This window comes from Enoplosus armatus, chromosome 7, assembly GCF_043641665.1.
Source record: "Enoplosus armatus isolate fEnoArm2 chromosome 7, fEnoArm2.hap1, whole genome shotgun sequence".
Taxonomy (NCBI): Eukaryota; Metazoa; Chordata; class Actinopteri; order Centrarchiformes; family Enoplosidae; genus Enoplosus; species Enoplosus armatus.
In genome coordinates this window covers 125,001-149,400 of record NC_092186.1, presented here as the reverse complement: position 1 = coordinate 149,400, position 24,400 = coordinate 125,001, and the positions used below count along the sequence as shown (strand labels likewise).

At 42.0% G+C, this 24,400-nt stretch overlaps 1 protein-coding gene across 1 annotated transcript in view; it reads right to left on the bottom strand.

The window, feature by feature from the left end:
- Positions 1-24,400, bottom strand: part of grin3bb (glutamate receptor, ionotropic, N-methyl-D-aspartate 3Bb) — a 66,245-nt gene that overhangs the window by 28,365 nt on the left and 13,480 nt on the right. Inside the window, exon 2 of the mRNA XM_070909014.1 lies at positions 5,036-5,682. Coding sequence (XP_070765115.1) covers positions 5,036-5,682 — 647 coding nt within the window. The remainder of the gene's footprint in view (positions 1-5,035; positions 5,683-24,400) is intronic.

Here is a 24,400-nt window from a genome sequence, read left to right as displayed (position 1 = left end):
TTCAAGAGACAAAACCCGCGTAAAGCTGCTGGACCAGACTCCATCTCCCCATCCTGCCTGAAGCGCTGCGCCGATCAGCTGTCTCCGGTGTTCACGGACATCTTCAACACCTCACTGGAGACATGCCACGTGCCAGCCTGCTTCAAGGCCTCCACCATCATCCCCGTCCCCAAAAAAACAGGGCCCACAGGATTAAATGACTACAGACCCGTCGCCCTGACCTCTGTGGTCATGAAATCATTTGAACGCCTGGTTTTGTCCCACCTCAAATCCATCACTGACCCTCTGCTGGACCCCCTGCAGTTCGCCTACAGAGCCAACAGGTCTGTAGACGACGCCGTCAACTTGGCTCTACACTTCATCCTCCAGCACCTGGACTCCGCGGGATCCTATGCCAGGATCCTGTTCGTGGACTTCAGCTTTGCCTTCAACACGATCGTCCCGGCTCTTCTTCAGGACAAGCTCTCCCAGCTGAACGTGCCTGACCCCACCTGCAGGTGGATCACAGATTTCCTGTCTGACAAGAAGCAGCACGTGAAGCTGGGGAAACACGTCTCAGACTTGCGGACGATCAGCACCGGCTCCCCTCAAGGCTGCGTTCTTTCTCCTCTACTCTTCTCCCTGTACACCAACAGCTGCACCTCCAGTCACCAGTCCGTCAAGCTCCTGAAGTTCGCGGACGACACCACCCTCATCGGACTCATCTCTGGAGAGGATGAGTCTGCCTACAGGTGGGAGATTGACCACCTGGTGACCTGGTGCAACAACAACAACCTGGAGCTTAACGCTTCAAAGACGGTGGAGATGGTTGTTGACTTCAGGAAGAGCGCAGCCCCACCCGCCCCCATCACCCTGCGTGACTCTCCAGTGGACACTGTGGAGTCCTTCCGTTTCCTGGGCTCCATCATCAGCCAGGACCTCCGGTGGGAGCTGAACATCAGCTCCCTCATCAAGAAAGCCCAACAGAGGATGTACTTCCTGAGGCAGCTGAGGAAGTTTAACCTGCCACAAAAAATGCTGGTTCACTTCTACACTGCCATCATAGAGTCCATCCTCACCTCCTCCATCACCGTCTGGTACGCTGCTGCCTCCACCAAGGACAGACGCAGACTGCAGCGTATCATCCGCTCTGCAGAGAGGGTGATCGGCTGCAACCTTCTATCTCTTCAGGACCTGTACTCCTCCAGGACCCTGAGGAGAGCAGGGAAGATCGCTGCCGACCCCTCCCACCCCGGACACCATCTGTTCGACCCCCTCCCCTCTGGCAGGAGGCTGCGGTCCATCAGGACCAAAACCTCCCGCCACAAAAACAGTTTCTTCCCCTCTGCAGTCAACCTGACAAACTCACACTGACCCCCCCCCCAGAACACAAACACAAGCTATACGTTACATTAACGTACATCACCCCTGTCCCCCCTGCGTTACATTAACGCACCCACCCCCCTACTGGACACTTTATCTGGACACTTTACTTTATTCTGGTCAAAACTGCACTGTTTGTTATTTATCTTGTTTTTATTTTTTATTTTTATTCTATTTTACTTTTTATATTCTACTTATTTGTTATCGAATCAATAGCACCTTCAGACCACAGCAAATTCCTTGTAATGTATGTTACTTGGCAATAAACAGTTTCTGATTCTGATTCTGATAAAACCTGGGTTGAACCCAAAGGCAGCCAAAGTCTGCCATAAGTACTGGTGTTCAACCCGGTCAAAAGCCTTTTCCTGGTCTATGGAAATAAGACTGGTGTCTATAGCCAATGAACTGGAGAGTTCCAAAACATCTCGAATTAAAGTGACATTGTCACTTATGAGCCTGTTGGGCACACAGTAAGTCTGGTCGGGGTGGATGATGGACACCATCACCTCTCTCAGCCTCAAGGCCAGAGCTTTGGACAGGATTTTATAATAATGATTTTTATCGAGCAGGTCTTCTCCTATTTCAGACCAGAAGGACTTATAGAAGTCCACAGGAAGGCCGTCCATCCCCGGAGCTCTGCCGCTCTGCAAACTCGCCATGGCTGTGAACAGCTCCTGCAGAGTTATGTCTGCCTCCAGGTGACGGTTTGCTTCTGTACTTACCTGAGGGAGACCATTGAGGAAACTGCTGTGCACATCTGGATTATGTGACCATTCATTCTTAAAGAGGTCTCTGTAGAAACCGGCAGCAAACTTCCTGATCTCAGATGAGTCTGAGATCTCAGAGCCGTTACCCGATCGTAAAGCATGAATGATCTTCCTTTGTCCATTTTTCTGCTCCAGCCCAAAGAAGAACTGAGAGGGGGCGTCCATCTGTGAGATGTTCAGGAAACGAGACCTGACCAGAGCTCCCTGTGCCGTAACGCCCAGCATGCTGGCTTTGGATGACTTTTTGGACTTGAGGGAGTCTAAAAGCCCTCGATCTCCTGTAGACTCTGCTAAAGTCTGCAGTTCTACTACCTCCGTCTCCAGATCCTTCATAGACCGGCTTATTTCTATAGTGACATTGCGAGTGAACTGCTGGCAAAGTTGTTTAATTTGCACTTTGCCAAAATCCCACCACTGCTGAATACAGCTAAAAGCAGGTTTGCTCTCTCTGTGGGTACACCAAAACAATTTAAAAGCAGTTCTAAAAACCTGGTCATTTAAAAGAGCCTTGTTAAAATGCCAATAGGCACTATTTAAACGAACATTTTTTATAAAAACAGAGCAGGAGACAAGGCAGTGATCAGAAAAGCCCACAGGCTGAATGTGACTTCTTTTAAAGATGTTCACATGGTGAGGAGGTCCAGTCTGGCCAGAGATAGAACATTAGAACATTTCCTCTGACTCTGACTCCAGGTGTACTGCCTGTTATTCCTGTTAAAACCCCTCCACACATCAGACAGCTCATGTGTCTCAATGAGCTGCCTGATCCTGCAGCACGAGGCAGTCCACCCCATTGGTGGGCACGTAGACATTTAAAAACACCAACTTTACCTTTTCATAAAGAGCTTTAACTTTCAATAAAACACCTGGAATAATTTCTTCCACTTCATAGGAAACGGGTAAAAAACTTCTGGCAAATAAAATCCCCACTCCTCCACTGCAGCTGGACTTAAAGGGCTTAAAGTGACATCCCCATTAAAAGCCCTCCTCCAGTCACTCTCATTGTCTTTGGTGCTGTGGGTTTCCTGTACAAACATCACGTCCACTTTCTTTAACTCCATTAGTTTAAAAAGAGCAGCTCTCTTAAGATCAGCCCTGGCTCCGTTCAGGTTTAAAATGCTGATGTTAAAATCACACATGGAGATAAAAGAGACAACAGTGATGAGACCAGTTAATAAAAAAGAGAGGCTCAAGATCTTTTTAGGAAACATCTTCATCAGTGATGATTTGCGCTTTCACCCTCACTATCAGTTTTTTCAGTCGATATATTTCCTGATCTGTGAGCACAACCTCACCACATGTTCCTGATTTCCTGGTCAGTGGCCTGGCTGACTTCATGAACAGTCTGAGATCGGAGAAGTGATCTCCGACTATCGGCAGCCGGGCTCCTTTGGTTCGCTCCAGAAAAGCCTGGATGTCAGCAGGAGAGTAAAGAGGCCATGGATCGCCCTGAGTCAGAGAGAAGTCGCTCTCTGACTTCGCTGACACTTTGGGCTCTTTAGTCACTCTCTTTGCTTTTATACTTTCCTGCGCAGAGTCAGCGCTTTTCCTTTTTTGATGAATTTTTAACACTTCCTTATCTGATATCTCCTCATCCTCAATGAACTCCTCACACACGTTCATCAGTTTGACTGTTTCCACACTCGGTTTGTTTACTTTGATCATTTCTCGACACGTTTTCTTCCACTGTCTCAGTTTGCTCTTTATTTCTTTGTTCGTTAACATAATTAAACTACCCCACACTTGCGACTGCCGCCGCCCGCGGGGGCAACTACCGGAGCCTACGGCCAGCAGCAGCGGCAGAAGCGGGCCGTGGACTAAGTGTCCCTCTGCTCCACATCTGAAGCACTTCATCGACTCCGATGAAGCAAACACCAAATAACCCAAATAACTCCACCTTGAAATTAAAAGACAGGTTCAGATCGTGTGCTGTGCCCTTCAGGCAGACGTCCCACCACGCTCCCCACCGAGACCAAGAGAGAGAGACAGACAGAGAGCGAGACATAGAGAGACAGAGAGAGACAGAGACAGAGAGAAACAGAGAGAAAGAGAGACAGAGACAGAGAGACAGAGAGAAACAGAGAGAGAGAGAGACAGAGACAGAGAGACAGAGACAGAGAGACAGAGACAGGTACAGAGAGAGACAGAGAGAGAGAGACAGAGACAGAGAGAGAGAGAGACAGAGACAGAGAGAGAGAGAGACAGAGACAGAGAGACAGAGACAGAGGCCGAAAGAGACAAAGAGAGATAGCTTTAGGCTCTGTAATAAATATCCTCATGAATAAAAGTTAAACCTTTAACATGTTTATATTCACACAGAGAAAAACAGCAACGCACAGATTGTATTCATGAATATATATGAATATGAATGTGTGTGTGTGTATTTCCTCTCAGTCTTAAGTCCTGCCTGAGAGGTGAAGATGGAGGAATCAAAGTCACCCACGGGGATTGTCCTCCACTTCACTGATAACACGCTCTGTTTGCATGAATCCACGTTTGGTGAGAAATAATTGACATTCAGTAGCTGCTGGCTGCAGAAACACTGGAACTCAATTTGGTCAAAAATTAAGGAGTACATGTAAATATTTCACAGTTTCTGTGATTAAACACTGATTATTAATCTACTGTGAAATAACACTGAGAGGAAATTAAAATCTATCTTTATCGACAGCAGTGTTGAGACTGTGTGTGTATATATATATATATATATCATTTTCTCATGGGAGACTTTCCCATAAAATGTTAGAGATGATCATAAACTCCCTTTGAACATTAAAATACTACTACTACTACTACTACTACGAACAATCATAATAATAATAATAATAATAATAATAATGATGTATATCTAACATAATGTATTAATAATGAACAGTTTTTAAAAACAAAGAAGTGTTGGTTGTTACCTGGACAGGTACTGTCCTGACGATGGCACCTCGTGTTTGTTGGGTTTGTCGTAGCAGTTCACCATGTTCTGGATCAGAGCCAGGTCTGGTCTCACCATGGTTGCTGCAGCGACGGCCCTGGTGACGAGCTGCAGGGCGTCTCTGACATAGAAGTCGAGCGGTTTCCGCTCCACCTCTCCATAGGCCAGCAGGCCAAGCGGCAGCCCGATGGCATGCAGTGCGTCGGGGCTGAGTGGCTGGCCCAGCACCCAGTGCATCATGGGTAATGTGAGGCCCAGGTCCTGGGCACTGCGCAGCACCGCTGCTGCGCACTGCGGGTCGGCTCCGAAAAGCAGCACCGACGTGGGTGAAGGCTGGTTCTGTCTGAAGTGTCGCGACAGGAAGTCGTGAATCTGAGTGTCATCGTGTGCCGACTGGGTCAGGTTCAGGACGGCACGCAGGTGCCAGGTAGCCCCGCCCCCGCTGTCCCATGATGCACTGTTCCTGCTGTGACCGTCCAGGATCCGCAGGAGACCCCGAGACTCCTCCCAGCCCCGACACAGAACTGCTGTACCCTCCCTCCATCCGGACCGCTGCAAAACCGTCAGCAACAAGTCGGACAGGCTGGACTCTGGAACCCCTGTCACCATCTGCAGGTGGAACCGGTTCTAAACAGAACCAGGAGAACCAGCAAGAGAACCAGGAGGAAAACCAGGAGTTGAACCAGGAGGAGAACAGAGTTAGAACATGTCAGAGTGGTTGTGATCAGAGGTCAAACAGAACAGATAAATCATCAATCAAACATCAGAGAATCAATGAGAAATCACAGATAATTGGATCCTGTCTGATGTCTGGAGGACAAATTGGTTTCTGAAGAGTAACGTTACACAAACCATCAGAGAGCCAACAAAGAAAAGTCTGAAAATTCAAAATGGTGGAAAATGTTCCACTACCAAATGGGCGTGGCATATGATGATGTCTTTGTCTTATCAATTGAAAACAGAATGTATCTCTTTCTTTGCCGGTTAGTTGTTAACACAAACTAGCCACACAGTGGCACTACTGAAACCATGTTTTAGGATCCTGAGGGTTAAATTAATGGGACTCATTGTGAACACATTTGATGGATGTTTTCTGAAGGTAAAACTGCAGGGCGAGTCACACACTGAATTAAAACAGTTCATTCCGATCAAACCACAAACTTCAAATCTCAGAATAAACTGCAAATGATACAATAGACTCCAACAACATCTATATTAGAAGTAATGAGAGTCTGAGAGGTAAATAAAGTACAGAAACAGTGTTTTGAGTCTGAGACTGTAGCATTAAAATGAGTGAATCATTATCTGGTTCACCATCATAGAGACACCAGAAACTTTTTTTTTCAAGTCGACTGAAGACAAACATCCAAAATTATATCATTTATTTATTGAAACCCCTCCAGTGAAATCTGAATCACAACTTTACGAAATCTGTGGTAGATAAAACCTTTAAGTCTGAGTGAAAAAGAATGAACATGTTGAGCTTCATTCTTGATCTTTTTCCAGCTCAGATAAATTCTCTGATCACTATATTGATAGATTGAAAACACTAGCAGGAATATTTCAGGGCAACATGAGGTAATAATTTATTTGTGATAACCATTTTAATTAGCTGCCCCACAGAGGAACTGAACGTTTATCCAATTAACTGTATTTTATGTAAAAAAGGTTCATAGCTGTGAAGTTCCTTCTTGTTTAAACGCTCCACAATCATCCCGGTCCCCAAAAAAACCCTCCATCACAGGATTAAATGACAACGTCTGTAGTCATGAAGTCCTTTGAAAGAGTGGTGTTGGCCCCCCAGAAGGACATCACTGGCCCCCTGCTGGACCCCCTGCAGTTTTCCTACAGGGCTTTCACTCTGACATGAAACCACTGTTTCATTTTGTCTGCAAACGAGTCGATTCTCTGAATGCTCGCTTCATGGCGGCGTTTCTCCCTGCTGACCGACCGTCGACCAAACTCCACCTGACACAAATCTAACAGGCTGCAGACACAGGAGATGAAACTCAGATTACACCTCCTCCTCCGCCTCTCTGACTGCGCAAGAAGAAATAGATCTATTTCAGACTGATTCTGTTCTGTCTGATCTGATTAAACGAGCAGTGATGTCATCAATCACACCTGTGATTAACCCTAACCCTGGCAGGTCAACATCCTGTTCGTCCTAATCAGAATTAATCACCTTCAGCCGCCAACAATCAACAACAGAAGAAGAAAAGCCATCAGACAGTGGGAGAGAGAGAGATTACAGATCACAGGAGGTGCTCTTTCTCTCGATCTGTTGTTATGGTGATGCAGGACACGTCGCCCGTCACCGCGACAATGCTCTGACGGGCAGATCTTTAAGGATTTAAAGCATCAAACCTGCAAAAAGAGAAATGTCTGTTTGAGGATAAACGAGCAGAGAGAGGACGTCAAGCTAAATCCTGCTGCCTGATTGGACGTCTGACAGCTGCAGGCCAACACTTCAGCTTACTTCACTTCTATTGTATTTTACTTCTCTCCACTCTACTTTACTTCCCCTCACCTCACTTTACATCATGTCATGTCACTTTACATTACTTCACTTGCTTTAACTTCAGTTACCTTCACTTCACCTCACTTCACTTTGATATCTGTGCTACATAATAAATCCAAGAAGAGCTTTTATTATAAAAGTTTTTGTGTTTCTGCAGATAGAAGCAGGAAACATTTCCTGAGGAGAAAATTAAAACTAGCTGACTCTTTGTAAGTGAAACGACTCTTTCTGCTCTGCTTTTACATTTTTCTACACAGCTGTATACATCATACAACCAGTCCACCCCTCCAGGTCCTAGGTGTCCCTGGGCATCCTGGGAAATGTACGAAATCCCTGAGTGAAGCAGAAATGATGTTTAAAAATGTTTGGTTATTAAAATATGTAGCCGTCTATCCAATTACAATAATCCTTTGTGTCAAAGGGTCATTTCCTGTTGTTGATTGGATTCATGTTCTCAGTCCTTGCAAATACACTCTGAATACACAACACACGACATGTTTCCTCACTGGAAGGTGTGTGTTGTAACCTGAATCTCTCCAGCTATTTCTCAAGCAGTAGTTCAACAAATGTAATATTTTCAGGGTTCTTTATTCTGCTGCTGTACAGTGAAATAATCTTCCTTCACAACTAAAATTGTTCACATTTACAAAGAGGCCTTGAGAAGATGGTGTCACAGTAACTTACATACTGTACATATACACATATACATACATATGTATGCTTTGTCTCGACTGCTGTTATGGTTTTATGTTTTTGTTGTGTTTATATGTTGGAGGACCACAATGGAAATAAGCCTTAAAGGTTTTATTGTGTTTTAATACTTGATTATATTATTCATAGTACCTATAATAATCAAATAAATGAAATCAATCAATCAAAAATAAAAATCTGTGCAGAAACAAACACTGAACTGTGACAAACTGTCACAACAAATGTTTCGATACTAAACTGATGAGACACATAAGGTGTCAGTGAAATAAAACAAATCCAACATTAAACTAGACTTGCAAGCAGGTATTCTGGGTCCCAATCAATCAACACAACTCAGACTACACTCTGCAAGGACACTGGAAGCATGAGACCACTGAAAGCATTTAATAGTAAATATAAAATTCCAAAGATTGCACCAAATGTGGCAGGACAATGTTGACACACCAGATGATGATAATGAAAACATGTGTGTTACAGCGCCACCTATGTTTGGATTCACACCGAATGAAGTGGGTTTGAGCTAGAGCTCCTGGTTTATGGTTTGTGTACCTCAACTTGTGAAACTGATGACTGAGGAAACAGCAGGCTCAGCAGCTGAACAACAAACAGACTGAAGCCTGAAACTATTTCACTGAACTTCAACACTATCCTAAACTATGTTTGGATTCTCCTCTGAAACTTACCTACGTAAAACAAATTAACAAGCTAAACAAACTCAAAAGAGAAAAGCTAATTGTCACTCTCAACAGCTTCATAATTCTTGAACAAACTACAGAGATGTGAAGAAGAAAAAGAGTTTAATAGGAACTACTTCACCAGCATAGTGGCATAAAACTGGCAAGATAGTCTTAGAACTTATAGAAAGGCCCTCTGTAAAGCCAGTGCAGCCTATTACTCAACATTAATAGAAGAGAACAAGAACAACCCCAGGTTTCTCTTCCTAGTACCTTACCTTCAAACACAGGAATCTCAGAAATAGCTGTAAAGCCTGATGTATATTTTGCTTTTCTCCCATTGACCCCACCAAATTACTAAAACCATCTCTTCATCTAAGCCATCAACTTGTCTCTTAGACCCCATCCCAACCTGGCTGCTCAAAGAGGTTTTACCTTTAGTCAGCACTTCTTTACTAGACATGATCAATCTGTCTTTATTAACAGGCTACGTACCACAGTCCTTTAAAGTAGCTGTAATTAAACCTCTTCTTAAAAAGCCCACTCTTGATCCAGAGGTTTTAGCCAACTATAGACCTATATCTAACCTTCCCTTTCTCTCCAAGATTCTTGAGAAAGCAGTCGCCAACCAGCTGTGTGACTTTCTACATGACAATAAGTTGCTTGAGGACTTTCAGTCAGGTTTCAGAGCTCATCATAGCACAGAGACAGCACTGGTGAAAGTTACAAATGACCTTCTAACTGCATCAGACAAGGGACTTGTCTCTATACTTGTTTTGTTAGATCTTAGTGCTGCATTCGACACCATTGACCATCATATCCTATTACAGAGACTGGAACATTTAATTGGCATCAATGGAACCGCACTAAGCTGGTTTAAGTCGTATTTATCAGATCGATCTCAGTTTGTACATGTTAATGATGAATCCTCCATGTACGCCAAAGTCAGTCATGGAGTTCCACAAGGTTCTGTGCTTGGACCAATACTATTCACCTTATATATGCTTCCTTTAGGGGATATTATTAGAAAACACTCCATACATTTTCATTGCTATGCGGATGATACCCAGCTATATTTATCGATCAAGCCAGAAGAACCTCATCAGTTAGCCAAGCTCCAAGCATGCCTTAAGGACATAAAGACCTGGATGACCTGTAATTATCTGATGTTGAACTCAGACAAGACAGAAGTTATTGTTCTCGGCCCTGAACACCTCAGAAACACAGTATCTAAGGATATTGTTACCCTAGTTTGCATTGCCCTGGCCTCCAGCGCCACCGTGAGGAATCTCGGAGTTGTCTTTGATCAGGACATGTCCTTTAACTCCCACGTAAAACAAACTTCAAGGACTGCCTTCTTTCACCTCCGTAACATTGAAACATCAGGAAGATCCTGTCTCAAACAGATGCAGAAAAATTAGTCCATGCATTTGTCACGTCTCGGCTGGATTATTGCAATTCCTTATTATCAGGCTGTCCCAATAAGTCCCTGAGGACTCTCCAGCTGATCCAGAATGCTGCAGCACGTGTACTGACAGGAACCAGGAAAAGAGATCATATTTCTCCTGTATTAGCTTCGCTGCACTGGCTCCCTGTAAAATCGAGAAAAGAGTTTAAAATCCTTCTCCTGACTTACAAAGCTCTTACTGGTCAGCCACCATCATATCTTAAAGAGCTCATAGTACCCTATTACCCCACTAGAGCACTCCGCTCCCAGAGTGCAGGGTTGCTTGTGGTTCCTAGAGTCTCCAAAAATAGAACAGGAGCCAGAGCCTTCAGCTATCAAGCTCCTCTCCTGTGGAATCGGCTCCCAGTTTGGGTCCGGGAGGCAGACACACTCTCTACTTTTAAGAGTAGGCTTAAAACTTTGCTTTTTGATAACGCTTATAGTTAAGGGCTGGCTCAGGCCTGCCTGGACCAGCCCCCTAGTTATGCTGCTATAGGCCTACACTGCTGGAGAGACTTCCCATGATGCACTGAGCTTTCCTCCTCTCCCTCTTCATCTTTGCACATTCATCACAGTCCAATGCATGTTACTAACTTTATTTCTTCCCCGGAGTTTCTTTGTGCTTTGTCGTCTCGCGGGTTGCTGTGGATCGTGGTCCTGGTACGCCTGGGTGCTGCCGCCATGGGCCTGCCTGACTCTCATCACTACAGTTATTATGTTTAGTCGTAGTTCTGTTACTATTAAAGCTGCTATTATTAATCTCAGCTAGTATTACAGCTGTAACTACTATTATCAGTCATATTTCCAGTATTATTATAACTATAATAATACTGGACCCCCCCCCTCTCTCTCTCAAACCCAACCGGTCAAAGCAGATGACCGCCCACCTAGAGTCTGGTTCTGCTTGAGGTTTCTGCCTCTTAAAAGGAAGTTTTTCCTTGCCACTGTCGCCAAAGTGCTTGCTCATGGTGGGAACTGTTGGGTCTCTGTAATAACATTATAAAGAGTCGGTCTAGACCTGCTCTATTTTGTAAAGTGTCATGAGATGACTTTGTTGTGATTTGGCGCTATATAAATAAAATTGAATTGAATTGAATTGAATTGAAAATTGAATTGAATTGAATTGTCAAAAATCTTAAAAAGAATACAAAAAACCCTATAGTGAGAAACATGATTGAAGTGTGGCACCAAGTTAAAAAGTATCTGAAAGAGACGTCCTCTCTTTCTGTCTTCAGTCCAATATGGAGAAATGACTCCTTATCTCCAGGAAAAGCAGATGAGGGATTTAAATCTTGGGCTACAAAGGGGCTGGGAAAAATAGGAGATCTTTACAACCCGCAAAAGGAGCTGATGACATTTGAAGAAATAGTTGTTAAATTTAACATACCCCGTAAACACTTCTTTAAATACCTGCAGCTGAGAAGCTTCATTAGAACACAACAAAATCAAACTTTATGCATCCCCTCACTGTCTATCATAGAAAAACTAATGACCATGAATTGTTTAGGGAAGGGCTTAATTTCCAAAATATATCAGTGCCTGGTAGATGGATGTACAGAGTCATCTGTGGAGAGGCTGGAGGCATGGAGAGAGGACTTACATTCTTACAATCGAGAACTACTAATACTCGCCTGAAGTTACTGCAATATAACTGGCTGATGCGAACGTATATAACCCCGGAAAAACTCAAGAGCTCAACTCAAGATATAATAGAGCCATACCTGATATCTGTACCAAATGCGAGAAGGAAAAGGGTACGCTTTTCCATTGTATTTGGCAGTGCACTGAAATACAAAAATTCTGGCAAGAAGTGAAACAATGCATCAAAAAATGCAAATAAAACGGACTAGAATAGAGTATAACTCATTGAATTGATACCCAACCAAGAACCGGAATAATCTGGGGGGATGGGGGGTGGGGGGAAATCGGTTTGTTTTGTTTAACATGTAATTGTTTTTTTTCTTTGTTAAGTTGTAAAAATCAATTTAAAAAAAAACCCAGTTTGTCCTGCTGTAATGTGCTCTCATTACTCTGAACCCTGAACCAGGAGACACATCACCACCTAGTAAAACCGATCAGTCCGGAGATACAAGCAACATCTTGATCATTTATGTTCTTAAGAGTCTGAACATGTCCGGTTTGTCCTGATGGTGGCGCTAGAGGAAAGATCATGGAGTCATTAGAATCTAAAGGGTTCATCCTCTGGAGATCAGGAGACTGGAGGATTCTGATATTTGGAAAGTTGTCTCGAGGTGTTCAGTACACCAAGTCTTCCCAGAATCTTCAAACTGAACTGACGATGTGAAAGGATTTGGCATAATGTCCCTAAATCAGATAATAATGCAGGACCCCACAATAATACTGGACCCCATAATAAAGTAGGACCCCATATTAATGCAGGACCTGCTTCTGTGTGAATCCAAAATTCATCACATTTGCAATTACCAAATCTCAGCCCCTCTGGGGGCCCTTTGGGGTTTCCCACTTTGCCCAGTAGGTAATCAAACAGATTGAATCACTGAACAAATCAGAGATGTGGAACCAGGAAAGACTACAGTCCAACATGTCCTCCATGAAAAAGTTTGGTTACGTTGAGCTCAGAGGCAGTTTATGTCAAATTGCACCGATTGGCTCCAGAGCCACACTGCCAAAATAAAATGCATATCCTGTTAAAAACGACCTCAATGTCCTGAATGAAGTGGAATCAATAAAGTTTAACTTGTTTCTTTATTAGTAATACAAGTAATCGTATAACAGTAGGTCACCAAACCAAAATCAGATGTGTTCAGTAAAATATGGACAAGCTGCCTGTTAGATGATCAGATATTTAATGGACATTCTGAAAAAGAGAAAACTGTTATGTGAATCAGGAACAATTCATGTTTCATTCTTTTAAGTCTTTAACTTAACATGAAGCTTCCATCTGAGCTAAAACCCTGAGAAACATTTAAAGACATCAGAGATAAAAGCTATTCTTCAGCTTGATGCTCTGCAGAGTTTAAATAAAGCTGATGAAGATGATGATCCCTCTGACCTTCCTCTCTCTCGCTGTGTGACAGATGAAATATCGATCAGGGTTTTAGTGGTATATTCTGAGCCGTGACGATCCGACCTCCTCAGAGACAGACTGAAGACCTGGATCCAGACCATGACCGACGCTCGGATTAAAAGCATGCTGAAGACAAAGACCAGCTGTCTCCCCGGCGCCGTGTTTGGGCTCAGAGGCTCAGTTCATGTTTTCTTACAACAACAGAAGTGCTGTGGTGTGTTTTATCAGCAGGACTCAGTAGCTCGCTCTCCTTGTCCTGAGGACCCTGAATGCATCCTGGCTGACAACCAAAAAGTGTTTCCCAGGAGGAGACGACAGGAAACACAGACTCATCCAACACACAGAGACCTTCACAGACAGTTTATACTAAACAAACCTACAAATCTGAACACTGAGTCTGAAAACTCTGATGATCTGAGATCTGATGAAAGAGATTCATTGTGTAAAATATAACACTTTCTTTCTTTTATATCAGTTATTAATAAAAAGCAGAGCCACTTACAGTCTAATAAGGTCTCTTTCTCTCTCTCAGTGTAATACTGACTCGTCCATGGTGACAGATTTACCACCTGTAGAAAATGCTGGGTTGAAATCATACTACTGATTCAACTGATTTTGACTTAATGTATCACTGTATTAAACCTGATTGCATTACTTTATTTTCTAACTTTATCCAGGTCAGTAAAGTAAATGGTCAGTGAACATTGTGTTGTGAGTGTTTCAGTTCAGAGAAAAAGCAGCATGAAGCCAGTTATTGGGCAGGAGGTTTAAAAAAGGCAGGTTGGCTCGGAGGTGTGTGCTGCTGAGCCAAAAATGTGAAAGGACTCCTGTGTTAAATTAGTTTTTAGGAAAATTGTTCTGTATAAGTACACTGCAGTATTAACAGTGTTCTGCTGTCACAGAGAGTTGATCTCTTTAAGTACCCTGATTTAAGACCTCAGAACGACCACAAGGAGACGTAAAACGACCACAGACATAAAACTAGTACAAGGAGAGTTTGTGTTCAGTTTGTGTTCAGTTTTTTTTCAGTTTGATTTCAGTTTGTGGTCTTTTTTCAATTTGATTTCAGTTTGTTTTCAGTTTGTTTTCAGTTTGTGTTTGTTTTCAGTTTGTATTCAGTTTGTTTTCAGTTTGATTTCAGTTTGTTTTCAGTTTGTGTTCAGTTTGATTTCAATTTGTTTTCAGTTTGATTTCAGTTTGTGTTTAGTTTGTTTTCAGTTTCTGTTCAGTTTGATTTCAGTTTGTTTTCAGTTTGCTTTCAGTTTGTTTTCAGTTTGTTTAGTTTGTGTTCAGTTTGTTTTTAGTTTGTGTTCAGTTTGTTTTCAGTTTGTGTTCAGTTTGTTTTCAGTTTGTGGTCTTTTTTTGATTTCAGTTGGCGTTTAGTTTGTGTTTAGTTTGTTTTTAGTTTAATTTCAGTTTGATTTCAGTTCGTGTTTAGTTTGTCTTCAGTTTGTGTTTAGATTGTTTTCAGTTTGTGTTTAGTTTGTTTTTAGTTTGTTTTTAGTTTGTGTTCAGTTTGATTTCAATTTGTTTTCTCATTTTTCTGCAGTGTTGTGGCTCAATTTTTAGAAGCAGTCTGAAGCTTCATTTCACTAAAAGCTCAGCAGAGTCCAGAGTCTCTGCATCTGATTAAAGAGAACAGACAGATCAATGAGTCCTGGTGTCACAGAGAGTTTATCTCTTTAAGTACCCTGATTTAAGACCTCAGAACGACCACAAGGAGACGTAAAACGACCACAGACATAAAACTAGTACAAGGAGAGTTTGTGTTCAGTTTGTGTTCAGTTTTTTTTTCAGTTTGATTTCAGTTTGTGGTCTTTTTTCAATTTGATTTCAGTTTGTTTTCAGTTTGTTTTCAGTTTGTGTTTGTTTTCAGTTTGTATTCAGTTTGTTTTCAGTTTGGTTTCAAGTTTGATTTCAGTTTGTTTTCAGTTTGTGTTCAGTTTGATTTCAATTTGTTTTCAGTTTGATTTCAGTTTGTGTTTAGTTTGTTTTCAGTTTCTGTTCAGTTTGATTTCAGTTTGTTTTCAGTTTGCTTTCAGTTTGTGTTCAGTTTGTTTAGTTTGTGTTCAGTTTGTTTTTAGTTTGTGTTCAGTTTGTTTTCAGTTTGTGTTCAGTTTGTTTTCAGTTTGTGGTCTTTTTTTGATTTCAGTTGGCGTTTAGTTTGTTTTTAGTTTAATTTCAGTTTGATTTCAGTTCGTGTTTAGTTTGTCTTCAGTTTGTGTTTAGATTGTTTTCAGTTTGTGTTTAGTTTGTTTTTAGTTTGTGTTCAGTTTGATTTCAATTTGTTTTCTCATTTTTCTGCAGTGTTGTGGCTCAATTTTTAGAAGCAGTCTGAAGCTTCATTTCACTAAAAGCTCAGCAGAGTCCAGAGTCTCTGCATCTGATTAAAGAGAACAGACAGATCAATGAGTCCTGGTGCCTGCTGGCTCTTACCCAGCCCACATCCATCACATCCACCACAGAATACATTACACCGCCTGCTGTTTACATCCAACATTTAGGTAATCACTGCTCCACCCAATCACACGGGCCACCAGCCAGCTGGACGCTATGCTGGTCCACCTACACCTCAGCTGATTCATCTCCACCAGATTCAGATCTGTCTGGTAAACACTGAGCTGGTGGCCACCAGTGTGTAAAACTTACCGAAACGAAGGATAGTAGTAGCAGGGCAACAGGGCAACTACCAAACGGGGCTGTGCTATACAATACAGATGAAGCAAGTCTTCTCAGTCAGTCTCTCTCACCACTGGAACAGTCCACATGTTGAATTAAGAGAGAGCACTTATCACCAAACCTTTAAACATAAAATGAAGATGTGAAGCAAACCGGACCCGCAGTCATGAGTAATCTCACTGCTTTTACATACTTACCCTGTTTTTATCTCTGTTACTTCTCTGATGTATTCATGTATTCATGCATTGTATTGTTTTGCAGTCCTTGTCGAATCATTGTATTGATGACATTAGGCACTAATCTTTATTACTGGCCCAGAGACTACGGATGAAATTTAGATTATTAGCTAACGCACATTCACACTGATGTGTGAACTGAAATGTTGATTAATGTCCATTGTCCCTGGTAAATAAATACATAAATAAATAATGACTTGTTTCTCTACACTGTAAAATGTATTTGCATGTGATTGTCAAAATATTTTTCTCTTTTCTAAAATAATAGAAATATGTATGTGATAAAATCTGTTTGAACATATGTATCTATTTTTATTGTGGTCAATAATTGATTATAGCTGTGATTTCTTTGTTTTCTTCTTTTCTTTATTGTTAAGATGAGCCGTCTGGTGTATTGTCTGCAGCCTGGTAACAGTAACATTGTCATACAGCATGATCAGATAGCATTAGCTGTCTCTTAGCATGGATGCAATACCCCCTTGCTAGAGAGCTGCTCTAATGGGGAGGAGGCAGCAGCAGGTTGAAGGTTCCCATGATAGAGAGCTGCTAGAGAGCTGCAGTGAAAACGAATGAACGGAAGTTGAGCAACAGCTGCTCAGTGTTGAATGTTTTGTTTGCAGAGATACACCAACATTAGTACACTGAAGAAATGGTGACGATATACAGATATTGATATGTTAGAGTTTTAGAAATATTCATATATTGGCCAATATCAATTTTCTTTACACAACACATGACAAAACTATTTTTGAAAAGGTTCCCTTGAGTATGGTTTTCTTCCATGTTTTCTTCGAATCCAAAACCTCTAGCTTTTAAATTACATATTGTTGTTGCATGGTCCTGGCTAATTACTACATTTGACCTCCACAGCCCTGAAACTCTGCATTTTTGAAAAACCCTTAAAGAGGACATGAAACTTGGATGTTTTGGCACTGGTAGTGCCTAAATATTCGAAAAACCACCCTGCCTAAAATGTGATTTTAAAAAGTTGTTAAAACCGCAGATATGACAAATGTATTTTCATAATTTCTACCACGAGCCTCCATTTTGGAGTGACGTCATAGCCTACATAACGGAGTTGGTTGGTTCCATTGGTCATACACTTACTTATGCATTAAAGCCAATACGGCGTGGGAACGGAGCAGTGGTTTAATTTACATTCAGCATACTATGCTGGGAGGTGGATGTGTTGGAGGAGACTACGCTTTCATTGAAAGATGTCCGAGCTGAAACACTGACAGAGTGTTCTGACATGTGAGTCAAGCTAGCTGTAACCGCTGGTGAATGAACCAATAACGTTAACCTTATGCAGTAAATAAAGCAAATACCTAATTTCTAGCTAAACCCGAGCGTTAGCTAGTTGACTCTAACAACTGTAAGCTAAAAATGATGGTACCTAACGATACTATACTCGCTAGTTCACATGACCGACTAGGTTACATGCTTCTGGTGGAGGAGCCAGTGTGATGCAAAACATGTCTCAGAGGTTTGACATGACGATACAATGCCACATGAAGGCTTTCTATGTGTAAAATCATCTTATGAAACCAGCATTTGGGATTCCGGTGGTGTGGTGTAGACAATTTGATGTTTCAGACATTCGGCCGGGTTCATCCTTAATAACTTTTGAGTGAGATCATCAATACACAGTAGATGTATTCTGTAATCTGACAGAAATGATTCACCGTTTTGTAATTTATCGGAGATATAGAATAATACATATTTACTGGAGGTTTCTGCTTGAGGATAATCATGCACCTTACTACACCTTAGCAATATCCATCTGACTGCACTCATTTACAGTGTATTATAGCATATTAAAATCATATACAGTGTATACTCAGCAAATAGTATATCATAGTTATGGTTACATCTTCAGTCTCTATTCTATTTTTATTTATTCTATATCTGTACTTAGATTTTAAAAACAGTTTTACTAGATGCTGTAATTGTTACTAGTATACAAACTAGTATTATCAACTGACAGTATCTAAAATATATGTTCAGTAAAAGGCAAAAGCTAGACTAGACTGAAAAATTACCATATGCATAAATATCTTATTTGGCCTACTGCAGCTACTATTTGTTCATATTGTTGATTTATTAGTGTTATGGACATGTTGGTCATGAATACCAGTGCAGCAGTGAGCTGGTAGAGCTGACATGCTAAAAAAACAATATTGCAGGCATTGCAAGTAGAAGAAACAAGATGATGGTGAGGAAGATAATGGAATTGATGAGTCTGTTGGTCCAGCGAACCACGAGCTTTCCCGATTCAAAGGTCTTCTTCTTTATGTAACCTTCCTCCAAAAATGTTCATGGCCTCTTCAGTGCCGCAAGCCAGCGCAGCAGTACTGTTTATGAAATTGACTGTTTTGTCATGGTCTTTAACCCTGTACAATTTTAACATCCAGGAGCAATACAGTAGGGGCCTCCCTTTTGTCTTCTTCTGTCCTGCGGTTCCTCAGTCTCTGTCTTTCACTGTCTCTGTCTTTCATTGTCTCTATCTTTCACTGTCTCTGTCTTTCACTGTCTCTCTTTCACTGTCTCTGTCTTTTACTGTCTCAAGGTGCAGAGAATAAATTGTGGACCCAGCTCTGTGTCTGATGTGCTTGCTGATCTATATCTTCTACATATAGTGCGATTATTATTTAAGTATTACTCAACTCTTTGGTTAAATTAACCCACTGTGACTGTGTTAGTTTCAAGTGGGTTGTTAGATTGTGCGTTGTAACCGAGTTACATGCTGTTAGATATTTGTGGCTATTGACTGCTATTGCGTGCTCTGTTATTAATGGCTACTGTATATTGTTATCTTTCAGAACCACACACACACACACCTACACACACCATGCATTAAAGTGCGGTAAGGTGAGGAAACAGTGTCAGGACCTTTATTTTACACCAGTCTTGGGGGAACATAAAGAGTGCATTCTGGCCAATGCGCACTCTGTGATTGTAGCTGAGAGTAGCCAGCTTGTAATAATAGAGCCTCCGCAACAGCTGGCTGATCAAAATTTAAACCTTCTCTGTTTACTGTGCACAGCTTGGGCCCCTGATTCAATGTTTAATGTATTGATTCATAAAAACATAGAAATGACAGGTCCACCTCTGTCTCTTAGACCCTGATAGGGGTTTTCAGGTCCAGGTTCTGTGGGATCTAATTTCCTCCAGCAGTGATCTGATTGGAGCAGAAAGTGGGTGAAGTTACAATGAAATCTAAGCCCTGCCCCTGGCTGATGTCACCAGCAGTGGTCTGTGACAGAGGAGAGGACAAAGGTTAGCTGATGTAATTGTTGTATAATGAATTAACTGAAGGTCACGGTCATTACGGCACTGATGCATGCTGGGTAAATATGGCAGCCTGCCAGGTCAGTTTCACCAAATGTGAGCGTGACAAACAGCATTATCTGTCAACACACACACACACACACACACACACACACTGTGAGTTGGAAGCGTCTGATTGGATGAGGAGGTGAAAATAAACAGACAATAAACTGGAAATTAATTTTTAGTTTGAAGACGAAAAAATAAAAAAAGATACATTAAAGAATAAAACATACAGTCAGAATATTATTCAGCTGACAGTTCGAATGCTTTTATCTCTGACACCCCTAAGGTTCCCTATAATTGACTGTCTGCTGCGTACGAAACAAACACGCCTTTATGATCCATCCATACATTTCACAGGAGAAGGCTGAAATAAATATGGAGAAAGAAAGACATACAGAACGGAGGGGTGGGAGGAGAGGTGACGTTTCAGTAACAGATGCATTAACAGTTGCAGTATCAGTATCAGCTCAGTTCATGAAGAGAAAGCAGATCAAAGAGGAAACATCTGCAGGTTCAGAGGATCCTGCAGAGAGATGAACTGTCAGATGACGTCATCATCAATCAGAGAAACATTCATAACTACAGCAGAGAACGGGACGTTCCATTTATGACACTGTACTACACCTTACTACACCTTACTATATTGTACAACACTGTACTACACATTACTACACTGTACTATACTGTACAACACTGTACTACACTTTACTATACTGTACTACACAGTGCAACACTGTACTACACTTTACTATACTGTACTACACTGTAGTATACTGTACAACACTGTACTGCACTTTACTATACTGTACTACACTTTACTATACTGTACTATACGGAAACATCTGCAGGTTCAGAGAACAGGACGTTCCATTTATGACACTGTACTACACTGTACTACACTTTGATATACTGTACTACACTGTACTACACTCAGGGTTCAGCTGTGAAACTTCAGTCATAATGTGAAGCTGAAGAAGACATCAGCAGCTGCATCTTAAAGATACTGAAACCCAAAATAAACTGAGTCCAACAGCAGCACTGACACACACACACACACACACACACACAGTAGATACATCTGTATTTCTGAGGCAAACAGCTGTTGATTCAGCAGCTTCTCTTCCTCTTGTTTGTATAAACTTTCAGTTTAAATGATGCACAGACAGCACGATCACTCTGAACCTCTGTTATCAAGAAAACTACAGACAGACAGGCAGGTAGGCAGGCAGGCAGGCAGGCAGACAGGCAGACAGGCAGACAGAGAGCCAGGCAGGCAGACAGACAGGCAGGTCATGTCTATGTTCAGATAGACAGAGAATTGGTTCATTATTCTGCTCTGCTCTGTGATTGGACGGCACTATCAGACAGTAACCCCCCCCCCCATCCTCTTCCTCTAATTACACACACACACACACACACACACACATTTTTCTTCTTCTTCTTCTATTAAAGTCTAGCAGCAGCCGAAGGAGCTCGATAATGAAATCTGTTCTGTTCTCTGTTGAACCTCTGATCATCATCATCCTCCCCCTCACCTCCCCCTCCTCCTTACCCTCCTACTCACCCTCCTCACCTCCACCTCCTACTCACCCTCCTTACCTCCCCCACCTACTTACCCTCCTCCCCCTCTGCCTTCTGAGTCTGTTCTTCTTCTTTTTCCCCTCACCCTCCCCGTCTGTCTTTCCAATTTTCCTCTGTCTCTTCCCTCTTCCTCTCCTCCCCCTCCTCTTCTTCTTCTTCTTTCTTCTCCTCACCCTCATCTTCCTCCTCACCTTTACCCTTCTCCTCCCCTCCCCCTCGTCCTCCTGCTCACCCTGTGAACTTTCATCCTCTCTGTGTGGAAATATTCATCTTTTCATTAAGAGAATTTAATTGCCAGCAGACGGAGACGAAACTTCAAAGCTTCAAATCGATCCACTGATGAAAAAATAAAAGACTCTTTTGTCATTTTTTCTTATTTTAAGCTTCTCTGGTGTTAAACGCTGTTAATGCAGCGGCCTGTTCACTTCACTGCTTTTACAACAACAGTTTGTCTTGAGTGGGCGCTATTTTATGATACCACAAAGTACCAAAGTAAGTGGTGCTTTGAGTATATTTAAATGTTAATATGTTTGTACTGTACAGGACTTTTACTTGTGAGTATTTCTACACTGTGGTATTACTAAAGTAATATACTTAAGTAACAGATCTGAGTACTGCATTGATATGGAAAAGCATCACAACATGTCGAGTGTAGAGACGACTTGTTCCTCCAACTGTGGATCATTTAGAAAGTTTTAGGTTCAGAGAAAAAAAAAATCCACCAGGTCTCCAATGTAATGAAATAAATGGTGATATTTTAGTTTGTGGTTTTCTGAACTTGGATGAGCTTTCCGCCTATATATGTATGCATATATGTTTGTATGATTTTAAACTTTTAACTCTGAATCAATTTAATGACGTGTGTGCAGTTTTCAGGTCATGTTGACTCTCAGTGTGTGAGATGTTTGAGGTCTGACCTCCAGCAGGAAGTCAACTGACTGACCATCAGCTGGAGGAGGTTAATGAGCTGCTACATCAACACAAATACTGCAGGAGGAAACACATACTCTCTCAGCAGGTCAAGGTGACACCTGACACAATAGTCAGTCTCCGTCACCCCTGGTCAGGACAGATCATACCAACATTTGAACACCTTTAGTTTCACCTTTAAATTCTTAAAAAAAGCCTTAAAAGGGTTCACAGTTAAAACATATTCTGCACTGAGACACCATCACACGTGCAGTCATCAGTTTCTGTCCTCTCTTGTCAAGAAACTGCTGTTTCTCTTTGTGACACAAAAGAAGAATGAAGCTATCAGGAGCCGTGAAGCTCAGCATAACTTCCTGTTCCCAGAATAATTTTCGCTTTGACTTTACCATTGAGATCAGTGTAGAGCTGATGATGCAGGATGACATCACCAAAACTGTCCAATGAATGAGCTACCTGCACTGATCAACGAAGTTCAGTTGAAACAACAAAAGGTTGTCATATTCAAGTACAAACAAAACACATTTCAGCTGGAGCTCAGCCAGAGCTCAGCCATCACTGAGCCAGAGCTCAGCTGGCTGCTGGTTACATTTGCCATGAGTTGAACTGTTGAACTAAATAGCTGAAGTGTGAATGAACATCACTGTGACTTTAAAGTGGTGAACACTTGTTCCATCAGTCTGCAGCAGCATCCATCACCTGTTTCTGTTCACATGTTCATGTTCCTTCAGTCAGCAGGAGACAGCTGTTAGCTTGAAGCTAGCTGTGTCCAGAGGAGGCATTCTCACCCTGCTGTTTATTTATGAACCACAGTTCTGACACAGAGAAGCTTCCTGCTGCTGTGAGGGCAAAGCCTGCTGGGAGAACAGCTGCTCTGATTCTCTTCTTTATACAGAAAATTTAAACAGAAGAAGAAACAAGTTCAATGAGCTGAAGACCAGCCAATCAGCTCAGAGCAGAGCTGCTGCTGAGTGAAAAGGTTTGATGATGGATTTTAAACTAACTTCAGATTCAATCTGATTTATTTCTTCATCAGTGGAGACATTTCTACTGTTTATCTGTAGATAACACTTAATATAAAGAGACAACTGGAACTTAAGAAAACGAGAAAATTAGGAAAATGTCTTCACACAAGCAAATGAAAAAAAAAACACTAATCAGATGACACATACACAACTTAAATTAACTCGGATGAACATGATGCAGCCAATATCTCCAAAAATACTGGAATCACAAATCAGAATGTTAAAACTCTAATAATAACTCATTCATGTTCTGCCGCTTATTCAGGACTGGTTTGAGGCAGCAGCAGGCTGAGCAAGAGTAGTCCTGATGTCCCTCTCCCCAGCAACAGCTCCTCCTGGAGGATCCTGAGCTGTTCCCAAGCCCGATGAGATATGTAATCTCTCCAGTGTGTTCTGGGTCTCCCATCCAGATGGATGTGCCCAGAAAACCTCCAAATGGAGGTGCCCAGGAGAATCCTGATGAGTCATTTTAGGAGCAGTGGTTCTCCTCTGAGCTACCCAGAGACCAGGACCACTGCTGAGAACTGAGATCCACTGGTGAAGTTCCGGGTTCGATCCCAGGCTGCCCCCCTCATGTCGAAGCAAGACACTGAACCCTAAGTTGCTCCTGATGGAGACCAGTACCTTGCATGGCAGCTCGGTCGCCATTGGTGTGTGAATGTATGAGTGAATGGGTGAATGAGACTTAGCTGTAAAGCGCTATGGGAACCGCGAAGGTTGACCCATTCAAGATTAGAAAGCAGCATGAATTCAGAAATAAAAGTATGCATAAGAAATAGAAAATAAAAATATACACATTTACAATATTTAAGTAAAAAATATATACAACAGCAATTGTATATATATATGTATTGCACTGTCATTTAAGAATAAGTAGTATTGAGGTAGTATATGTAGAAGATTTCCAGTCTGTTTCTTCTGAGTGTCAGAAGAACACACTCAGAGGGAGGAGTCGAACAGTTTGATGGCCACAGGCAGGAATGATTTCCTGTGGCGCTCTGTTGTACATTTGGGAGGAATGAGTCTCCCACTGAAGGTGCTCTTGTGTCTGACCAGTACGTCATGGAGAGGATGTGAGACATTGTCCAAGATGACCAGCAGCTTGGACAGCATCATTCATTTACATTTACTTGGTTAATGTATTAAATGAATGGCAGGG